Source organism: Hibiscus syriacus, unplaced genomic scaffold (genome assembly GCF_006381635.1).
Source record: "Hibiscus syriacus cultivar Baekdansim isolate YM2019G1 unplaced genomic scaffold, ASM638163v2 tig00110483_pilon, whole genome shotgun sequence".
NCBI lineage: Eukaryota > Viridiplantae > Streptophyta > Magnoliopsida > Malvales > Malvaceae > Hibiscus > Hibiscus syriacus.
Genome location: NW_024062759.1, coordinates 188,031 through 207,026, shown reverse-complemented (window position 1 = coordinate 207,026; position 18,996 = coordinate 188,031). Strand labels below are relative to the sequence as shown.

Genomic DNA, 18,996 nt, shown 5'->3' with positions numbered 1-18,996 from the left:
CGACTCCCTTTTTCAATCTAATTCTCAAATAAATTCAAAATTGTCACATTTTTAAAAATAAAAATCATAATTGTTTTTTTAATAATGAAAAAAAAAAGTTAAAAAAAAGGTATGACAAAGTTACTAATGAATATTAATGTATAACATTAATGGTGTACGCCAATATATAATACTAGTTATAAATTCACGTGATGAATTGAATGTTAATTTTTTATTAGTAGCTTAGTTCTTTATTATTTTTGAAAGATTTTCTAACATTTATCCATTAAATAATATAAGTAGTTAAAAAGAATAGTATTTTCTCTAGAAATATTAAATTCAACTAATTGTATTTATAAGAAATATATTATCAATTACTTAAAAAGATTACAAACAAACGATAATTTATAATCAACTCATATTATTAAAAAAATTGTAAAATTTGACAAGCTTTGGACTACTTGCTAGTATATTACGAGAATAAATAAATAAATTATTTTATTGAAATTAAAAGAATAAATAAATTTGTTATTGATTCAGATAATAGTATATTACGAGTCTGTATACGTATTTTAATGGAATAAATAAATCTGGGTAGATAGGAAGTTGATCTAAAATCGTGAACCCTCCTTAAATTCTTTTGTTGAAATTAAAAGAAGAAACACGACAAATCAATTTTCGATTTTTTAATTTTATATTTTCTACACTCAATTTTTAATATTTATTAAATATATGAATTGTTTTTTTTTATAATTTGTCATTTTAAGCTCATACAACGTCAAATATTTGATGTAATGAAAAACGGATTATAAATATCATGTAGATAAACAATAATTTTAAAACTAAATATAAAAACTATAAAATTTAATACACAAAATTACTTTATCTAAAAATATAAGAGCCTGATCAAAGATCAAAGTTAATTTCCAATTCAGAATCAAACGAAAGGTAAAATACACATTAGGGTCACTCAATTATTAGTTTGATTATAAATAGGTCACTTCTTCTTTCAAAAATTATAACTTAATAGTTTAATTAAAATAGTGTTACATTCGGGTGACTACCCAAAAATTGGAATAGTGACCTATCTTGATATAATGATAAATCTAGTTCTCAAAATTTATATGTTCTATCAAATTGATCTTAATTTAAAATATTTATATAAATTTAATTTATTTATATTTATAAAATATATTAATTTATTTTTTATTTCAATAAATTATTTTCTTTTCTCATAAATGATGTATATTACTTTTTTGTTATTCTTTCGGTATAATAATAATTTAAAAATAACATGCTGCTTTTATCATAGAATGTAAGTACCCAAATGGTATTTTGCTTTGGTAGACTTATTTAATTTGATAGCATTGCAAAATACGATTAAATTGATGTAATTTTATAATTCAAAAGATTAAATTTATCGAACTATTTCAAATTTAGATTAGACTGATAGAAATTAATAACTAATTAAAATTATTATTGAAATTAGCCCCATTAAATAGGAATGGTCATTGCACTTTGACCCGATAGATTCCGAATCAAATTGTCTCAGTTGAGTCAGTTTTTTATTTCGAAAAATTCAGATTTGAGTCATATTTAGGTTTAAGATGAAAATTTTTAACTCTTATATATTTATGAATAATTATAATAATATTTTTTTTTATTTTTTAAATTGGTTTCTTATTTAACCTAAATTATATATAATTCAGGTTGAGTATGAGTTTTTACCCAAAAATTCAATCAAATTTTCGAGTAAGATGAGATCATCTTAAAACAGAATCGAATACAAATCACAAAATTTAATTTTTGAATTGATTTTGAGTAAGACCAAAACTCGATCATGCCCATGATAATCACTAACATTAAATATATGCTTCAAATTTAATGACATATTGACATGTTTGTAATAGTATTTTAATTTATTAAATAATAATTTATAGGAAAAAGAAAGAAAAAAGTGATCCGTTTGTAAGAAAACTAATATTGGAGTGTCCTGTGTTGTATTTTTAGAACACTCAATGTTCTTATTGGGTAATAGCTGTTGTCATCAACCGACCGAATCTTTTGATTTGCGCGCCTTTGTGTTTTTTTTCCCCCTTAAAGAATGTCCGTTTATTTGCAACGTGGAGACTTGTGGAGTGACCGGGGGATCTCTTGGTGTGTATCTCACTCACACGGAAATAAAAATAAATAAACATCCCACCCCAACGCTCTATTAATTGTTTTTTTTAATAAATGTTTTTCTATTACTTAATAACTCTCTTAAATGTTAAATCTGACAACGCATGGTAAATTAATTACGACTCTATAAATTTAACTGCTTTGTGTAAGTTCTATATCAATGAAAATTGACCAGTAACATTATTTTAAAATCTTAATTAACTTTAGATAGAATTTGAATCAAGGTCGAAAACGCATTTTATTTTTTTGAAATATATTAAAATATTAAAAAATATCTTACATTAATATTTTTTAGAAAAAGTAAGCTCATTTGCACACATCTTATACAAATTAAAAAATATATATAACTTTGATACTAGATGTACTTACAGCTTAAATATTACAGGATTTACTTTTTTACAGAAAAGTTTATGGTAAAAATCTATATATTAAAATTGAAATTAATTTAAAATTTTACCGTATCCAAATAAAAATTTGAGAATGAAACTTCAACCATAAGATAAGCATTTTGTTTTCTATAAATGCATGATTCATATCCTCCAACATGAGGCTCCCACCTCACCGGACCTTTTTCTAGTACTCGATAGTTTTCAATTATTTTAATAAAATATTATATTCTGGAATCTTCACTTCCAAAATTATTATTTTGGGTGATGGAAAACATTTTTGACGCGGAAAAGGGGGGAAAAATGGTAGTAAGCATAGATTCCTAAGTTTTAGGGAAAGAAGAGAGAGCACAGGTAAAACTAGAAGGGAAAGGGAAAGGGAAAGGGAAAGGGAAAGGGAAAGGGAAAGGGAAAGAGACGTTCTCTCTTCTTTAATTAGCATTTACAAACAACAAACCAAAAACAAAACAAAAATATTTTTTCCCTTGGAAGACACAGTCTTTTGTTGTCTTACCAGCATCAAAACTCAGGTTTGTTGCTTCAGTTAGCTTCGTTTCACGTTCTTTTTCCCCTCCAATGTTTTCTCCATGATGTTTTTCGGTTTATATTCGTTGAACCGTTTTCTGTTTTCAACTTTATATTAGATTTTGGTTCTCATCGGTAGCTTTATGATTTAGTTTCCTGATTTGGGTTTTGTTTCTTTCCTCCAAAGTTATGATCTTTACTGATTTTCTGTTTCTGGGTTTCATATATATTTTAACGGCAGCTATGAATCTCTAAGCATATTTAGATTTCCAGGTCTGTTGATAAGAACAATTTAGATTTAGATTTGCTCCTTTTAAGCATTGTAAAAGTTGTAATTAATCAATTTGTGTTTTGTTACCGACTTTTTCTTCACAAATCTGGTACCTTACGACTTACAACAGTAGCTTAATCACAATGTATATTTAACTAATCAGTCTTTTTAATGATGCTTAATTTTTGTATTTTCGTGCTTTAGAATACTCTTTCTTTTTCATTACTAATTAGTTTTTTATTTGATTGCTTGTTTATGTTTGATTCGTCGGCCGGATCTAGTTTCAGTTACAGTATGTTCTGGGAATTAGCAGAGCAGGCTATCATACATGATAAGCTAACATTAATGGTGGTTGTTCTTTTTACAGTTAGTTTCAAAGGTATATCTTGGAATTATATGTTGGAGGAAAGGTCTTTGATCTGAAGATTGATGGTATTTGCGGCTCCGGTTTGCATCTCAAGGTAGCTAGAGGGTTTTTTCTTCTTCGTTTTTTTTCTTTTCGAATCGGTGATGATAGAATGTATTGCTGTTAAGGTTGTCTGTTAGATCCTATGATAAGGCCCAACAATGGTGTCGACGTTGAACATGGAGAAGAAATGGGTGTTTCCCCTTGTGATAAGTTCTCTCATATGCACGATCCTTGTTGTCACTTGCTTTAATATGGGACTTGTTTCTTCGGTTCACAAAATCAACTCGATCTTCTCCATTTTTCCTTCTCATATGAATCAAAGGAAGCTGGGCTATGCTGAATCGAAGATTGATATTGTTCCTTTGTTACCACCTCCTGCTGGTCTGGCATTACCTCGTTTTGCATACTTGGTTTCTGGATCAAAGGGTGATCTGGAAAAGCTTTGGAGAACTCTTCATGCTCTGTATCATCCACGGAATCAATACGTTGTTCATTTGGACCTCGAGGCACCGACAGAGGAGAGATTGATGCTTGCTTCCAGAATAAATAATCATACGATTTTTTCGAAAGTCGGGAATGTCTATATGATCACCAAGGCTAATATGGTTACTTATCGAGGACCAACCATGGTCGCCAATACTCTCCACGCTTGTGCCATTCATCTTAACAGAAGTAAAGATTGGGATTGGTTTATCAATCTTAGTGCATCGGATTATCCTCTTGTGACTCAAGATGGTAAGTCTTTGTCACATGCCTTATCTGAGAACTGAACCGGTGGATATTGCTTTTGGTATTTGTTAATTTGGTTCTTTTGTTATTTGCAGATCTTATTTATGCATTTTCTGATATAAACCGGAACCTTAATTTTATTGAACATACAAGTCAGCTTGGCTGGAAAGAGTAAGTCTTCTCATTCTTTCCATCTCCATCTAAAATCTTCATTTTCATTGAATGCCGACAAATTTCGCCGGTGCTTGTGCAGGGATAAAAGAGCTATGCCTTTGATTATAGACCCCGGACTCTACAAGTCAACCAAGTCTGATATATTTTGGACTTCACAAAAGCGAACATTACCTACTGCATTTAAATTATTTACTGGTTAGTACACTGTCATATGCCGGGTTTGTTTAATATAAGTTTTCTCTCTCTTAATATCCTGTAAGACTTCTTCAATTCCAGCAGTAAGATTGAAAATCTCATATAAGTTTTTTCTCTCTTAATATCATATAACTAGGGGATTGATTGTTCCTTTATGGTCTCAATAGTCTGTATCTTCTTATTGACAGATGAGATTATTGTTTCCGATCTCGTATATGGACTATCGATCTTTCTTTAAATATATATCTAAAAGTGAATTATCCGAATCTATATGTTGTTTAGTTTTAAATTATGTTAATTAAGCAAGCTCGGGTGAAAACTTTGAAAAAGATATATGCATTGGTTTAGTGATGCAGCTGATGAATCATTGATCTTAAAGCAGTGTCCTGGTTTTGTTCTTCTTAAGTTGGAACTACGGACACATTACATTAATACATATATAATTTGTTTTGCTTTACGGAATTGGCGGTTAACTGTTTCCGTAATCCTCTTTGCTTGCAGGTTCGGCATGGACTGTGTTGTCGCATTCATTTGTGGAGTATTGTGTTTGGGGTTGGGATAATCTGCCGAGAACTCTTCTGATGTACTACACAAACTTCCTATCCTCTCCCGAAGGCTACTTTCAGACTGTCGTATGCAATGCCCCGGAGTTTGCTAAGACTGTTGTCAATCATGATTTGCATTATATTTCATGGGACAATCCTCCTAAACAGCACCCTCATGTCCTTACGGTTAATGATTCGGACAAGATGGTTCAAAGCAATGCTGCTTTTGCTCGAAAATTCAATCAAGACGATCCCGTGTTGGATAAGATTGATAAGGAGTTGCTTGGCCGGGAAAAGGGGAGCTTCACCCCGGGTGCTTGGTGCTCTGGTGAACCAAAATGCTCAGAAGTTGGAGATAAGAACAAGATAAAGCCAGGTCCAGGAGCTGAAAGGCTTCGTCAACTCATAGCTAAGTTGTCCACGAAAGCTACTCTCAGGCGAGATCAGTGTAAATAGGTTTCACGGTGAGGATGTTCGATCAATGAGGCTGACACGGCTGAGAAATTTGTATCTAATAGTTTTGCTTCAACCAATAGGTATTCAAATTCCTAGCCATGTCGAGGGTAAAAAATTGGTACTCAATAATCAATACCCTACTTTTGGTGAGACTAGAATTCGTCAAAAACAAAAGCTTTATACATCGATATCCTGTGCTTGTTCTCTGATGTTTTACTCCTACAGATCTATAATTTTTTTTTGGCATATTGTTGTTAAAAAACTTGTTGAATTATGAAGAAAATATCTCTACCAGTTTTATGCTGGATTTGCCGAATCTGGATTTTCGATTTTTGCTTAACAGGATCAAAGCCCTGGGATTTCATTCTTTAGAACTTATGAATAGCATCTACATGAAAAAGATAAAAGAACCATGCCCTGAGATTGAAAATCTCCAAAGGAAAACACCTTACTCCTCAGCCTTTTGTCAAAGAACATAACAGACAAGAAATCGAGTACCTTTCACTGTAAAACATGCTACAAATTTATTTTCAACTAGAAGAAAAACCAGCCTGTACTAGCCGATAACAATCACAGACCCCCGACACTGGTACACATGTTGACAATAAGGTTAACAAGAAAGGGACCATACCTTTCCAAAATACAGTTGCCGTGTAGGAAACAAATGCACATATGACGAATCACAAAGGTTTCTTAATCTACAACCTTAGCTATAATATACCTGCTACTAGCCATCTTCCTAAACAAACCAGCCCTCTGATCCTTTGTTACTCGGAAACATATTCATATGCTACACTAATGCAAGAGTTCGAGTAACAAAGCACCATCCTATACAAAAAATACGCATTTGACAACTTGGGTGATATTTGACTAGATAATCAGCAGCCAAATTATTTGCAGTGATCATCTTGACGATGCTCAACTTTGATTTGCAGTTGTACAGAATTCAGTTCAACGACCAGAAACAAATAATGAAGTGGTTGATAATTGGTTCCCTTGTAACTGAACTTTTCTCTTCATTGTTTTATCGAGACGTGCTCGCCGAACAGCTTCTTGGATTTGACGATCGTGATCCTTGAGCATTTGATCTGTGTTGCCTGATGGAACTAATAATGGACCTGAATAGTGAATTTTCTGAACCTTCGATCCATAACCAAGCTGGGAACATCATTGAGAAGCATGTATCAGAGAAAATGGATAAAAGCAATCGAAGTGTAAGAAATAGTTGAACTGCAAAACCGGAAAACATTGTGGACTAATTACCAGAACTGAATCTTTGGTATTTCTTCTTCCATCTTCCTTCTGCTGCACATTATGTTCTGGGTCCTGTCCGATAGAAGATTCCGAGGCCTCTTTGAAAGACCCTGGAAATCTTGCAATTAGTTTTGGAGTTTCGGATTGCGAAGAACCAGATCTTTCTCTGCTATCTTCAGGTAAAAGATTATTTCTCCTTGCTGCCACTAAACCTGACATCATTGGCAGATTAGGCCCGGTCGAAACTTTTGAAGGATCATCCTGGTTTTTCCCAGACTTTGCCCATGCAGCCCTGTGAGCCAGCGGCCCTGAATGGGAGGCTCTCTTGTGATGATTCACATGGCCATCTGCATCTGATTCTACTGCTTGTGAAGGTCTAGGTGGATCTATAGGAAAGCCTGAAGCAGCTTCTTTAGGATGCGGATTAAAGTTCTCACTACGGCACTTCGAATCGGATTGATTTTGTCTTCTCTGAAGTGTCAAAGCAATAATAGTAATGTCAAATTAATGTAACTGCTCTGAAAGAAATTTTGATGTAAAAACTGACGAACTATATTTCAACTCATTCGTTATATTTTCTTCCCTCCTCACCCACATTGATCAAGTTAATGAAAGCCTGCCCTTGGTTGATTGAAGAAAAGAGGGAAAGAATTACATCTCAACCATGTTTAAAAAGAGAGGGGTGACTTAATAACATATTAACATGTCTAGAATGAATATTGTCTGATGCTGTAAAATTTATGGATCTTGTTAGTTTTAACATTGGTCCACATCTTGATACATACATACATACATACACTAGTTAAGGATGCCCATTACCGAACATGTAGACCAAAAAACAAGTGACTGCAGAAACTTTTAGCCAAATTCTAAGTTACCTGCATTGACAGAACTAGTTCGGCATTAGCATCGGGTGCTGGGACAGCTCGAGATTCTCTTGTTGCTCTCCTATCAAGTTCAGGTCTCTGGCCCTAGGTTGCTGCTTGTCACGAAATTGGGCTTTTTCTCCACACTTTGGGCTATTTTGCCTATGTTGGGCCACACTTGGTCTTGGAGGTTGATAGAATAGTGTAGATTATTCTAGAACACTAAAGACTTGTACATATTCTAGAAGCATTCTAGAGTCTTCCATGTTAGGTAGGAAATTATGGAGAATTCTAGAGAATCTCTCCCTACCGTAGGATCAAGTCAATCTCCACCGTCCATTGAGGAGGTGGGAGGTTATAAATAGATGTAGAATCCTCATTTGTAAATCATCTAAGAGTTGTAAGCTTTCAAGCATATCAACAAGCTTTCTCTCAAAGTTCTTTCCTTTCTTATTTGTTTCCCTGCCAATCCTTTCCTACATTAGCACGAGTTTGAGTGAGGCTGACTTAGCTATCGCGAGGGGCGAAAAGGAGCTAAGGTCGTACGAGGCTTATTGAGAGATTAAATCCGTGACAGTTGGTATCAGAGCCGGTAAAGGCGTCAATATCGTGCACGTGTCTTGTAGAAATGATCGGGAACTCGAACGAGTCGACTGTTGCTGAGGAACGTGGGAGAGAAGTTGCACCTACCAACCCGAAGAAGAAGAGGGACCAAAGTAAGGCCCGTGAGGGCACTTCCTTAGAACCGATGGTGGCAGAGTTTGGCGAGAGGCTGGAGAGGGTCTAACACAACTTCAAGACGTTGGAGGACCATGTCTTGGAACAAGTTGACACACTCAAAGGAAATACCGAAGAGACCAACAACGAGGTGGGAGCTCGGTTCATACGGCTAGAGGATATGATCCAAGTCGTACGTGAGAGCATCGAGGGGATGCGAGAGGACTTGTCGCTCTGCAAGAGAGCCGCCGTTAGCGGGGGTGCTAATAATGTCTCCACCCCGAGGGTCGAGTGCCCCAAGCCGCAAGGGTTCAACGGGGCAAGGGACGCCAAGGAAGTCGAAAACTACCTATGGCGGATGGAGCAATACTTCGAGGGAATCGGCCTTAAAGACGAGGCCACTAAGGTAAAGACCGCTGCCTTATATCTTTCCGATACTGCTATGTTATGGTGGCGTAAGAAACATGCCGACATTGAGCGAGGGGCTTGTCGGTTAGATACGTGGGATGAGTTCAAGAAAGAACTCAAGAAGCACTTCTATCCCGAGAATGTGGTCTACGAGGCTCGCAAGAAATTGCGGGAGTTGAAGCAACAGGGTATTATGCGGGACTATGTGAAAGAATTCACAACCCTTATGCTTCAAATTCCCAATATGTCAGAAGAAGATCTCTTGTTCTATTTCGTTGACGGGCTACAAGGATGGGCCAAGCAAGAGATACACCGTCGGGACATTAGGACAGTTGATGAAGCCATTGTCATCGCCGAGTCACTCGTCGACTTCCAACCCTACTCCCACACCAATGCGACGAGGAATAAGGATAAGTATCCAGCCAAAGGTGGGGGAGAACGGCGGGAGAACAACCATGGCAACCGAGATCGAGATCACCGAAGGCCACAAGCTAAAGAGGGAGATCGAGATCGACGTCCCTGGTCGAAGGGACTACGAAGAGAAGAAAAAGGCCTTCGTTCCTAAAGGAGGATGCTTATTGTGTAAAGGGCCGCGCCCGATAAGTAGCTGTCCCAAACTTGGTTCATTGTCTGCCATCGTCGATCGTCAAGACACAAAGTCTCAAGTCGAGATGGGATCGCTAAAATTTCTAAACGCCTTGAAGGCCAAGTCGTTGACACCAACATCGAGTAATGAGCTCATGTATGTGGATGCGATGATCAACGAGAAGCTGACAAGAGCCATGGTGGACACGGGAGCTACCCACAATTTTGTGTCTAAAGACGAAGCCAACTGTTTGGGCCTAAAGTACATTGGGAGCACAAGATGGCTCAAGACGATAAACACACAAGCGGTACCACTCCATGGTGTGGCACGATCGAGCTACGCTTAGGTACTTGGAAGGGCCAAGTGAACTTTTCAGTCGTTCCTATGGATGACTTTAAGGTCGTTTTGGGGTTGGACTTCCTCCGACAGGTAACCGTTTTCCCTATGCTTTCCTTTAGTTCGGTTTGTATCTTGGAGAAAGGGTCTCCTTGCATGATCCTCACGGTCGAGGAACCGAAAGAGCAAGGTCGAGATGCTACACAACTCTCGGCCATACAACTTGGTAAAGGCATCAAGAAAGGGGACATTACTTACTTGGCCATGCTAAAGGAAGATGACGAGATCGAGAAAATGGGTGACCTACCCTTGATCATCCGTGAAGTCTTAGAGGAGAACAAGGACGTAATGCCGCCCGAGTTACCAAATAAACTTCCACCAAGGCATGAGGTGGATCACAAGATCGAGTTGGAACCCGGTGCCAAGCCGCCTGCCCTGGCACCCTACCGAATGACCCCACCCGAACTTGAGGAACTTCGAAGGCAACTCAAGGAGCTAGTCGATATGGGAATGATTCGACCTTCGAAGGCACCATATGGCGCACCGGTACTCTTCCAAAAGAAGCACGATGGGTTGTTGCGCATGTGCGTCGATTACCGGGCACTTAATAAGGTAACCATTAAAAATCGTTACCCGATCCCTTTGATTGCCGATTTATTTGACAGACTTGGAGGAGCCAAGGTGTACACGAAGATGGACTTGCAAAAAGGCTACTTCCAAGTTCGAATAGCAGAAGGCGACGAGCCAAAGACCGCATGCATCACCCTATACGGATAGTACAAGTGGTTGGTCATGCCCTTTAGTCTAACCAATGCACCGACGACGTTTTGCATGCTCATGAACAAGCTCTTGTAACCATACTTGGACCAGTTCATGGTGGTGTACTTGGACGATATCGTGGTATACAGTAACTCCATCGGGGAACATGTAGACCACTTGATGATTGTGTTCAAGATACTTCGAGAGAACGAGCTGTATGTCAAGAAGAAAAAGTGCACGTTTGCCACTGAGGAAGTACACTTCCTTGGACATGTAATCGGCCACGAGAAGCTATTGATGGACGAGAGCAAAATTAAGGCCATAACCAAGTGGGAGCTATCGACCAAGAGAAAGACGTGGGAGTGGTCCGAACAATGTCAGGAGGCCTTTGAGGACTTGAAGGCAACAGTTAGCCAAGAACCTGTCTTGGTCCTACCTGACTTTACCAAGCTATTCGAGGTGCACTCTGATGCATCCGACTTCGCTATCGGGGGAGTACTAATGCAAGAGGGGCATCCAGTAGCATTTGAGAGCCGCAAGCTGAACGACATCGAGAGACGGTACACGGTGCAAGAGAAGGAGATGACGGCCATCATCCATTGCTTGCGGGTATGGAGACATTATTTACTCGGCGCGCACTTCACCATCAAGATTGACAACATGGCAACGAGTTATTTTCAGACTCAGAAGAAGTTGTCACCAAAACAAGCTAGGTGGCAGGACTTCCTAGCCGAGTTCGACTACACGTTGGAATACAAGTCGGGCAAAGCCTACGTCGTAGCCGATGCCTTAAGTCGAAAGACAGAGCTTGCCGCGATCTCTCTAGCCAAGGGAACCGTGTTGGAACGTATCAAGAAGGGCCTTGAGCAAGATCCACTAACAAGAGAATTAGTTAAGCTGGCTAGCGATGGCAAAACCCAACGGTTTTGGATAGAGGACGGTCTACTCTACACCAAGGGACGGCGAATCTATGTTCCAAAATGGGAAAACTTAAGGCGAGATCTTATCAAAGAGTGCCACGACACCAAGTGGGCTGGTCATCCGGGTCAAAAGCGCACTATGGCATTGATAGAGACAACATACTTTTGGCCCCATATGAAGGATAGCGTGGAGCTTTACGTGAAGACTTGTCTTGTGTGCCAACAAGCCAAAGTAGAGAACCGACAGCCGGCGGGATTACTCGAACCTTTACCAGTTCTCCAAAGACCTTGGGATTCAATCACCTTGGATTTCATTAGTGCATTACCCAAGTCCGAAGGATACGGTTCGATCATGGTCGTCGTGGACCGATTTTCCAAGTATGGGACTTTCATACTATGCCCCAAGGATTGCACTGCGGAGGAGGCCGCGCGAGCATTTTTCAAGAATGTCGTGAAGCATTGGGGTTTACCAATGAGCATCATCAGTGACCGAGACCCTCGATTCACCGGACGCCTATGGACGGAATTATTCAAGCTCCTTGGCACCGAGTTAAATTTCTCCACAAGCTTTCACCCTCAAACTGATGGGCAGACCGAACGAGTGAACGCTTTGTTGGAGTGTTACTTGCGGCACTTCGTGAGTGCCAACCAACGAGATTGGGCAAAGTTGTTAGACGTCGCCCAATTCTCTTATAACCTGCAGCGGAGTGAAGCCACAGGCCGGAGTTCGTTCGAGCTTGCAACCGGACAACAACCACTCACACCGCACACATTGACAATGCCACTTGACGAGGGCAAAAGTCCCGGAGCCACCAAGATGGCTAATTCATGGGAGGAGAACGCCGATATCACCCGCGCATGTTTAGAGAAAGCGAGGAAGAAGATGAAGAAGTGGGCGGACGAGAAGAGGCGGCATCGAGAGTTCTCCGTTGGAGACTTAGTCCTTGTGAAGCTTTTGCCACAACAGTTCAAAGCTCTCTGAATCGTTCACAAAGGACTAATACGGAGATACGAGGGACCGTTCCAGGTATTTGCCAAGGTGGGTAAAGTGTCTTATCGCTTAGACTTGCCAAGTACACTTAAGATTCATCTGGTCTTCCATGTAAGTATGCTCAAGCCATATCATGCCGACAAGGAAGACCCAAGCCGAGGGTATTCGCATCGAGCACCTCCCGTAGTAACCAAGTCTTACGATAAAGATGTGGAAACGATGCTCACAAGCATGACGGTCCGCAAGAGAGGAGTCCCACCGCGTACTGAGTATTTAATCAAGTGGAAAGGACTACCAGAGTCCGAGGCAACATGGGAACTAGCTGAAGACTTGTGGCACTTTGAAGAACATCTCAAAGCGTACGAGGACGACGCCAGAATAGGTGGGGGAGAATGTCACGAAATTGGGCATTTTCTCCACACTTTGGGCTATTTTGGCTATGTTGGGCCACACTTGGTCTTGGAGGTTGATAGAATAGTGTAGATTATTCTAGAACACTCAAGACTTGTACATATTCTAGAAGCATTCTAGAGTCTTCCATGTTAGGTAGGAAATTATGGAGAATTCTAGAGAATCTCTCCCTACCGTAGGATCAAGTCAATCTCCACCGTCCATTGAGGAGGTGGGAGGCTATAAATAGATGTAGAATCCTCATTTGTAAATCATCCAAGAGTTGTAAGCTTTCAAGCATATCAACAAGCTTTCTCTCAAAGTTCTTTCCTTTCTTATTTGTTTCCTTGCCAATCCTTTCCCACATTAGCACGAGTTTGAGTGAGGCTGACTTAGCTATCGCGAGGGGTGAAAAGGAGCTAAGGCCGTACGAGGCTTATTGAGAGATTAAGTCCGTGACATGCTGCTCTTTTTCTGTCAATGCAAACAAAAGTAAGTTTATTAGCACCTAGGCCAACTGTTCAAGATTTCAGGCCATTAGGCAGCAATGGCCGAACAGCTAAACGTCGTTTAGTAAACGATAATAATAGCTCCAAACACCAGATTTACAGCAGTCCAACATGAGCTGAAGAACTAAGAGATTCAATTATTTGTTACAAGTTTTTTTACAATGGTTTTGAAGTGTTCTATTTTCTTTGGGAGTAAATGCATCACAAGTATATCAAGAGTTCTAATAGAATTTTCCTTAAGCATGCGATTTTCCATGTAGCACACGTAACTACCTTCATACACACACACATGCATAAATAAAATAAAATAAACAAATTAAAATTGTATTGTAATTAAGTATATAATATGGACCTTCTAGCTTCCTCATCCTTCATTTTCGCATCGAGTTCTTTGCTAGGAGGATACTTTGGCAAGCTCGAAGGATCACAAGGAAGAGGTTTAGTCGTAAAGAACTGAAAAACATAAATAAAAACAAGTCAAGGTCACTAGATAATATTGATCGATCATCGGAATAGAAGTACAACACTATGATTTTGGACTAAAAGAATTACATACTACCATTTAGAAAATGCACACATAGACATGCTTTTAGATGCAACTATTATAATCTACGTTACATGAACTTGGGCGTGAATACAAGATATGGGTATTTGATAGAAAATGATATGTTTAATTTTTAAAAGTTTTTCTTTGTATTGGGATGGTATGGTAAATCATATCCCCTTGTCCTAGTCTGAATATGTGTCAGACACAAGTAAAACATGAAAAGTGAATAAATGGATCAACAGAGATCATAATTGTCTAAAACTTTATGAAACACAATATCTCAAAAACATTATACCTTATTCTCGAGAGCAGAGGCTGCAGATCCACGATCAGAAGAGTCAATGGAAAGTAAGGTCTCAAAAATTAATTATGTTTGCGTCATTATCTTGCTACTAATTTTATTCTTTCTTTTTTTCAGCATGTCCCGTATGTTATCTCCCTGTGGATCAGGCCATAGCTAGCATGCCAAGTTCCCCATCCGAATCTCCAGTGCTTCAAAATTTGATATATGTTCATGATGAAAATCCAATCAAAACTGAACCACATGGGGGCTCTGAATTTGGTGGATATCCATCTCTAAAGCAAAGAAATGATTCGTTTGATATAAAAGAGTTGGTGACAGTTCACAGTGGGTAGGTTTCACTCTCCTATCACTTCTTCAATATAAACTACTCATTTACAACAGTTCGGGTAGAGATTTATGTGATTTTTATGTTATTGACGATGCATTTAAATGATTCAACGAATTACTTGTCTTCATAAATAGATCTTCTCCCCGTTGCTCTTTGATATTGTAATTTCGTGTACTTTCTCTTTCAGATTCTTCAAGGGAAGTCAACCTGGTCACCTCACTGGATTTGACTTTGACGAGTCTGACCTGGAAAAGTTGTTGCAGTTCCACGAGATCATTGTTGCATCAGGGATATTTGGTACTAGATATTCAGGGTTCTGCAATATTTTCTTTCTTTTATGTATGCTTTATCCTCATCATTTCTATATTTATTACTCTCCAGGGAACTAGGATATAATACAGCAGCCCAGGAACATCAGTGAAGGAGCAAAGAAAAATGTTCCTTTCTACATGTTTATCGATAAAGGAGCAAAGAAAAATGTTCCTTTCTACGATTTTCTACAGATGTTCCTGAAGGTTCTGTACTCATAAAGGAGCATATACCGATCGCAAATCTGTTTACCTGTCTGTGGTTTAATGAAGTTGATCGTTTTACATCCCGGGACCAGTTAAGCTTTGGTATGGTAAGGGATAAAATAATAGTAAAAGTTGATTGGCATATCCATATGTTTTTGGATTGGGAAAGACGCAATTTTGTGATACAGGTACATAATCTGTATTCGAGTATCAACTTCATGAGATTATGAATTTCGAGCTTGATAACATATATATTACTTTTTACTGCTTTTCTTCTTATTCGCAGGTATATCGTAGAGATCTATTGGAGCATATGCCTCCACTAGTTGCGATGATTCGACGCCCACCAGCTTTGCCGAATACCAATGTCCATGGAAGAAATCAAGGGAAGAGGACTCTAAGACGTGGGAGGGACAGAAGATCTGGTTCGAGGTGTCACCGTAGGGCTTCTGCTGGTAATAGAGAACAGTTTCTTTCAAATGCTGACTGTACCAAAAAGAAGAGAAGAAATCTACCCCTTAATATTATAAAAAATGATTTAATGATAGAAAATGAATAATAGATTGATGATAAATATTATAACTTATAATTTATCCTCAAATTTTAAAAAATCCATTTATGAAATGGATTCCTACGAAAGGACAGTGGCCCAAAATAAAGTTCATAAAATGGGATGAACCCAAAGAAAAAAAGGGTCATTTTTTCGAGTATTTTGTAGTAAAATCCTAGAATCCTCCTACCACCTACCATGTCTACACGTGTCAACAGCCCATTTCTTTTTAAAAACCCTGAACACTAGAACCTCTCTTGCCATCCTTCAGTTTCCAATTCAAAAGCTCCAAAACTGATTGCATCAATGGCAACAACAGCAGCCGTTGCAAGAAATCTGCTGAAAAGCAGCAAATCGTTCCCCCAGATTATACGCGGCCGAATCCTTGGTCGGTCCAATGCTGCTGCAAACCTCAATAACATAGCCAAAGATCACCACCAGATTGTTCAATCTTTATTCGTTTCGAACCAAACGATTCACGCCCAAATACCCATCTTTGATTTCACTGAAATGGGTTCTCTCGTTGGGTCTCATAGAGCGTTGACCCTGGAGGAGAAAGTTGGCGGAAGCCATAGGATCGTTGTCGAGGCTCGTGGAAAAGTCGTGGTGGACGACGACGACGAGTTTGTTGATGATGAAGATGTCGAGTTTGATGACGATGAGGAGTTTGATGCTAAAGATGACGACGACGATGACTGTGATGCTGCTGCTGCTGCTGATGATGATGGCGGAAATTAGAAGAATAAGTTTTAAGGATATTTGATCATGCAAATGTTTCAGATACGGACGAGGATGAAATCTCATAAGACAACAGAAAAAAATGTGGATGATCATGAAATTTCATGAGAAAGAAACTAACTGTTGAAATGCTATGTTTGTTTTAGTACTAGTATTTTACTATGTTATTTCTTCATGTTCTTCTGGTCTTTGTTATCTCAACTTGATATATTATGGTCCCTCCTCCTTGTATTACTAGACTAGATAAGCAATCTTGATGTTTGAAGCCTATTGGGATAAATAACCATTTTAACAAAATTGTATTTATTATCTGCTTATATTTTATTCATCTGAATTTTCATTGTAGAATTGGTAGCTGCGTTTACATTTGTTGATCAGAATCGTCATTTTCATGCTACTGTTTTGGGTTAGATTGTATTTTATTTGATCACTTTTATTTTAATTTTATAAATATATAATCACTCAATTTAAAAAAATTAATATGAGGTTATTTTTATTTCATTTTAATTAAAAATGTGATAATTGAAATATTAACTTTACACTTTAATAAAAGACTTTAATTTTTTCTTTAACCTTTGAATTTTAAATAAAATACTAAATAAAAATCATTTTATAAATATAAAAGTTTTAATTTACCTTTTTTTTAAAATATGTTTTCTTCTCCTAACCCCATCTTCTTCCCTCTTCTCTGCAGTCGTGACCCTCCCACTTCACCAAGAGGCCTCTCCCTCTTCACAAGATCATGGCTTCCCCTGTCTCAAAACCCTCAACGTGGCATCATCTTTGGGATCCATGGGTATGGAAATGACATAAGTTGGACCTTCCAGTCCACCTCCATTTTCCTCGCTCGAAAAGGGTTTGCTTACTCCGCCCTCGACATTGAAGGACACGACAGATCTCAGGGTTTAAGATGTTATGTCCCAAGTGTTGATTTAGTTGTCCAATATTGTCTCTCCTTCAATTTAATCAAGCAAGATCTGAGCTTTGATGGGTTACCCTGTTTTTTGTATGGAGAATCCATGGGGGCGCCATTGCTTTGCTGGTTCATTTTGCTGACCCCAAAGGTTTCCAAAGTGATATTTTGGTTGCACCAATTAAAATCTCGGACAAGGTTAAACCCAGATGGCCAATTCTTCAAGCACTCACTTTTATCTCCAATTTCTTGCCCACTTTAGCCATTGTACCGACCAAATCTATCAAGATTGAAGAAAAGAAGATTATTGGGAACAGTAATCCGTTCAGGTATAGAGGGAAACCGAGACTGGGAACCGTTGTTGAGCTTTTGAGGCTGACCGAGTTGTTAAGTAAAAAACTGAGTCATGTGAGTATCCCGTTCTTGGTTGTCCATGGCATTGCTGATGTCGTTATTGATCCGGAAGTGAACCGGACTTTGTACGAGGAAGCGTCGAGTCGAGACAAGTCGTTCACCAAAACAAAGTTCTAATTTAATATGAACAGTGGTCGGCGGCGTGGGTTTAGGTCTGCGAGGGTCACGGCTGCAAAGAAGAGTGAAGAAGATGGGGTTGCTAGCAGAAAACATATGAAAAGGGTAAATTAGAACTTTGCCCCTAAATTACTTTGAATTTATAAAATGATCCCTAATTAGTATTTTATCAAAAATTCACAGATTAAAGAAAAAATTAAATATTTTTACTAATGTGTCATGTTATTAAACTTAGGTTAACTTTCCAATGACCACGTATTAATATTTTTGGATCAAGTGACCATACGTTTATAAAATTAAAATAAAAGTGACTAACTCTATAATTTACTTTTTTTAAGTAGGAACTTGCATTAATTATTAAAATTTTGAGTTATTTTATTTTTATTTTATAAACCAATTCAAATTTAAAAAAATTTCAAATTGAATAAAATTTATGAAATTATAAGTTGAACTAAATCGAAATTAATTCTTTAATATTAAATTAAGTAAAAAAAACTCTAATTTTTCTTATTAATCACCCTTAAATGGACTCATTTCATAATGCAATTCAAGTAACACTTCACCTACTTGGATTCTTCCCGGAAAAAGCATCACTAGTGAAGGATCTAAACATTTTTTTAAGGATGGACTTTATATATTTAGGTGATACGATAAAATCTCAGGGTGAACACTATAAAATTTAATGTAGATACACATGCATTAATAAAAGAAAAATTTGAGTTTTAAAGAAATTTTTTTTGAATATCTAAAAATTTCAGGGTGGACACATACCCACCCTAAGATGAACCTATGTCCTCCACTGAGCACCACAACTGGTTTATGGCCGACCACCGAGCGCTTTTAGATGTATTAAGCATAATTGTCGAATAGTATGTTTGTTTCTTTCATTGAATTGATCATTTGTGCATCTTTTAGGCTTTCCACCTACCCTTCGAAGCGGGACGTGTTTCTTTCTTGATCTCAACTTCTTCAACGACTCTTTCC

The 18,996-nt window shown here is 37.9% G+C and overlaps 3 protein-coding genes and 1 pseudogene across 4 annotated transcripts; 3 read left to right on the top strand and 1 right to left on the bottom strand.

The window, feature by feature from the left end:
* Window positions 1–2,920: 2,920 nt before the first annotated feature.
* On the top strand, window positions 2,921–5,957 carry LOC120129086 (beta-glucuronosyltransferase GlcAT14B-like). 2 transcript variants are annotated; one of them, XM_039146685.1, is made up of 6 exons: window positions 2,921–3,076; window positions 3,710–3,803; window positions 3,877–4,486; window positions 4,576–4,651; window positions 4,734–4,849; window positions 5,351–5,957. In XM_039146685.1, exons 3-6 carry the CDS (start codon window positions 3,910–3,912, stop codon window positions 5,848–5,850), a joined length of 1,269 nt encoding a protein of 422 aa, XP_039002616.1. In that variant the 5' UTR covers window positions 2,921–3,076; window positions 3,710–3,803; window positions 3,877–3,909; the 3' UTR covers window positions 5,851–5,957. The 2 variants fall into 2 exon arrangements, with proteins under 2 accessions (XP_039002616.1, XP_039002615.1); XM_039146684.1 differs by having other exon boundaries at window positions 2,927–3,076; window positions 3,722–4,486.
* Window positions 5,958–6,644: 687 nt separating this feature from the next.
* On the bottom strand, window positions 6,645–7,508 carry LOC120129097 (protein IMPAIRED IN BABA-INDUCED STERILITY 1-like). Its single transcript, XM_039146693.1, has 3 exons — window positions 7,114–7,508; window positions 6,742–7,008; window positions 6,645–6,692 (listed from the first exon to the last, which is right to left on the bottom strand). The coding sequence occupies exons 1-2, from the start codon at window positions 7,324–7,326 to the stop codon at window positions 6,802–6,804; spliced, it is 420 nt and encodes a 139-aa protein (XP_039002624.1). The 5' UTR covers window positions 7,327–7,508; the 3' UTR covers window positions 6,645–6,692; window positions 6,742–6,801.
* An 8,628-nt stretch (window positions 7,509–16,136) lies between these two features.
* LOC120129216 (nucleoplasmin-like protein NO29) lies at window positions 16,137–16,636 on the top strand. The gene is made up of 2 exons (XM_039146787.1): window positions 16,137–16,527; window positions 16,611–16,636. The coding sequence occupies exons 1-2, from the start codon at window positions 16,137–16,139 to the stop codon at window positions 16,634–16,636; spliced, it is 417 nt and encodes a 138-aa protein (XP_039002718.1).
* A 582-nt stretch (window positions 16,637–17,218) lies between these two features.
* LOC120129215 lies at window positions 17,219–18,048 on the top strand (annotated as a pseudogene).
* The last annotated feature ends 948 nt before the right edge of the window (window positions 18,049–18,996 follow it).

Coding starts and splice junctions, on each gene's coding strand:
- LOC120129216 (XM_039146787.1), top strand. CDS start 16,137: ATGGCAACAACAGCAGCCGTTGCAAGAAATCTGCTGAAAAGCAGCAAA. Junction 16,528..16,610: donor AGATGACGACGACGATGACT/GTGATGCTGCTG, acceptor CAAATGTTTCAG/ATACGGACGAGGATGAAATC.
- LOC120129086 (XM_039146685.1), top strand. CDS start 3,910: ATGGTGTCGACGTTGAACATGGAGAAGAAATGGGTGTTTCCCCTTGTG. Junction 4,487..4,575: donor TCCTCTTGTGACTCAAGATG/GTAAGTCTTTGT, acceptor TGTTATTTGCAG/ATCTTATTTATGCATTTTCT. Junction 4,652..4,733: donor AGTCAGCTTGGCTGGAAAGA/GTAAGTCTTCTC, acceptor GTGCTTGTGCAG/GGATAAAAGAGCTATGCCTT.
- LOC120129097 (XM_039146693.1), bottom strand. CDS start 7,326: ATGATGTCAGGTTTAGTGGCAGCAAGGAGAAATAATCTTTTACCTGAA. Junction 7,009..7,113: donor ATACCAAAGATTCAGTTCTG/GTAATTAGTCCA, acceptor TGATGTTCCCAG/CTTGGTTATGGATCGAAGGT.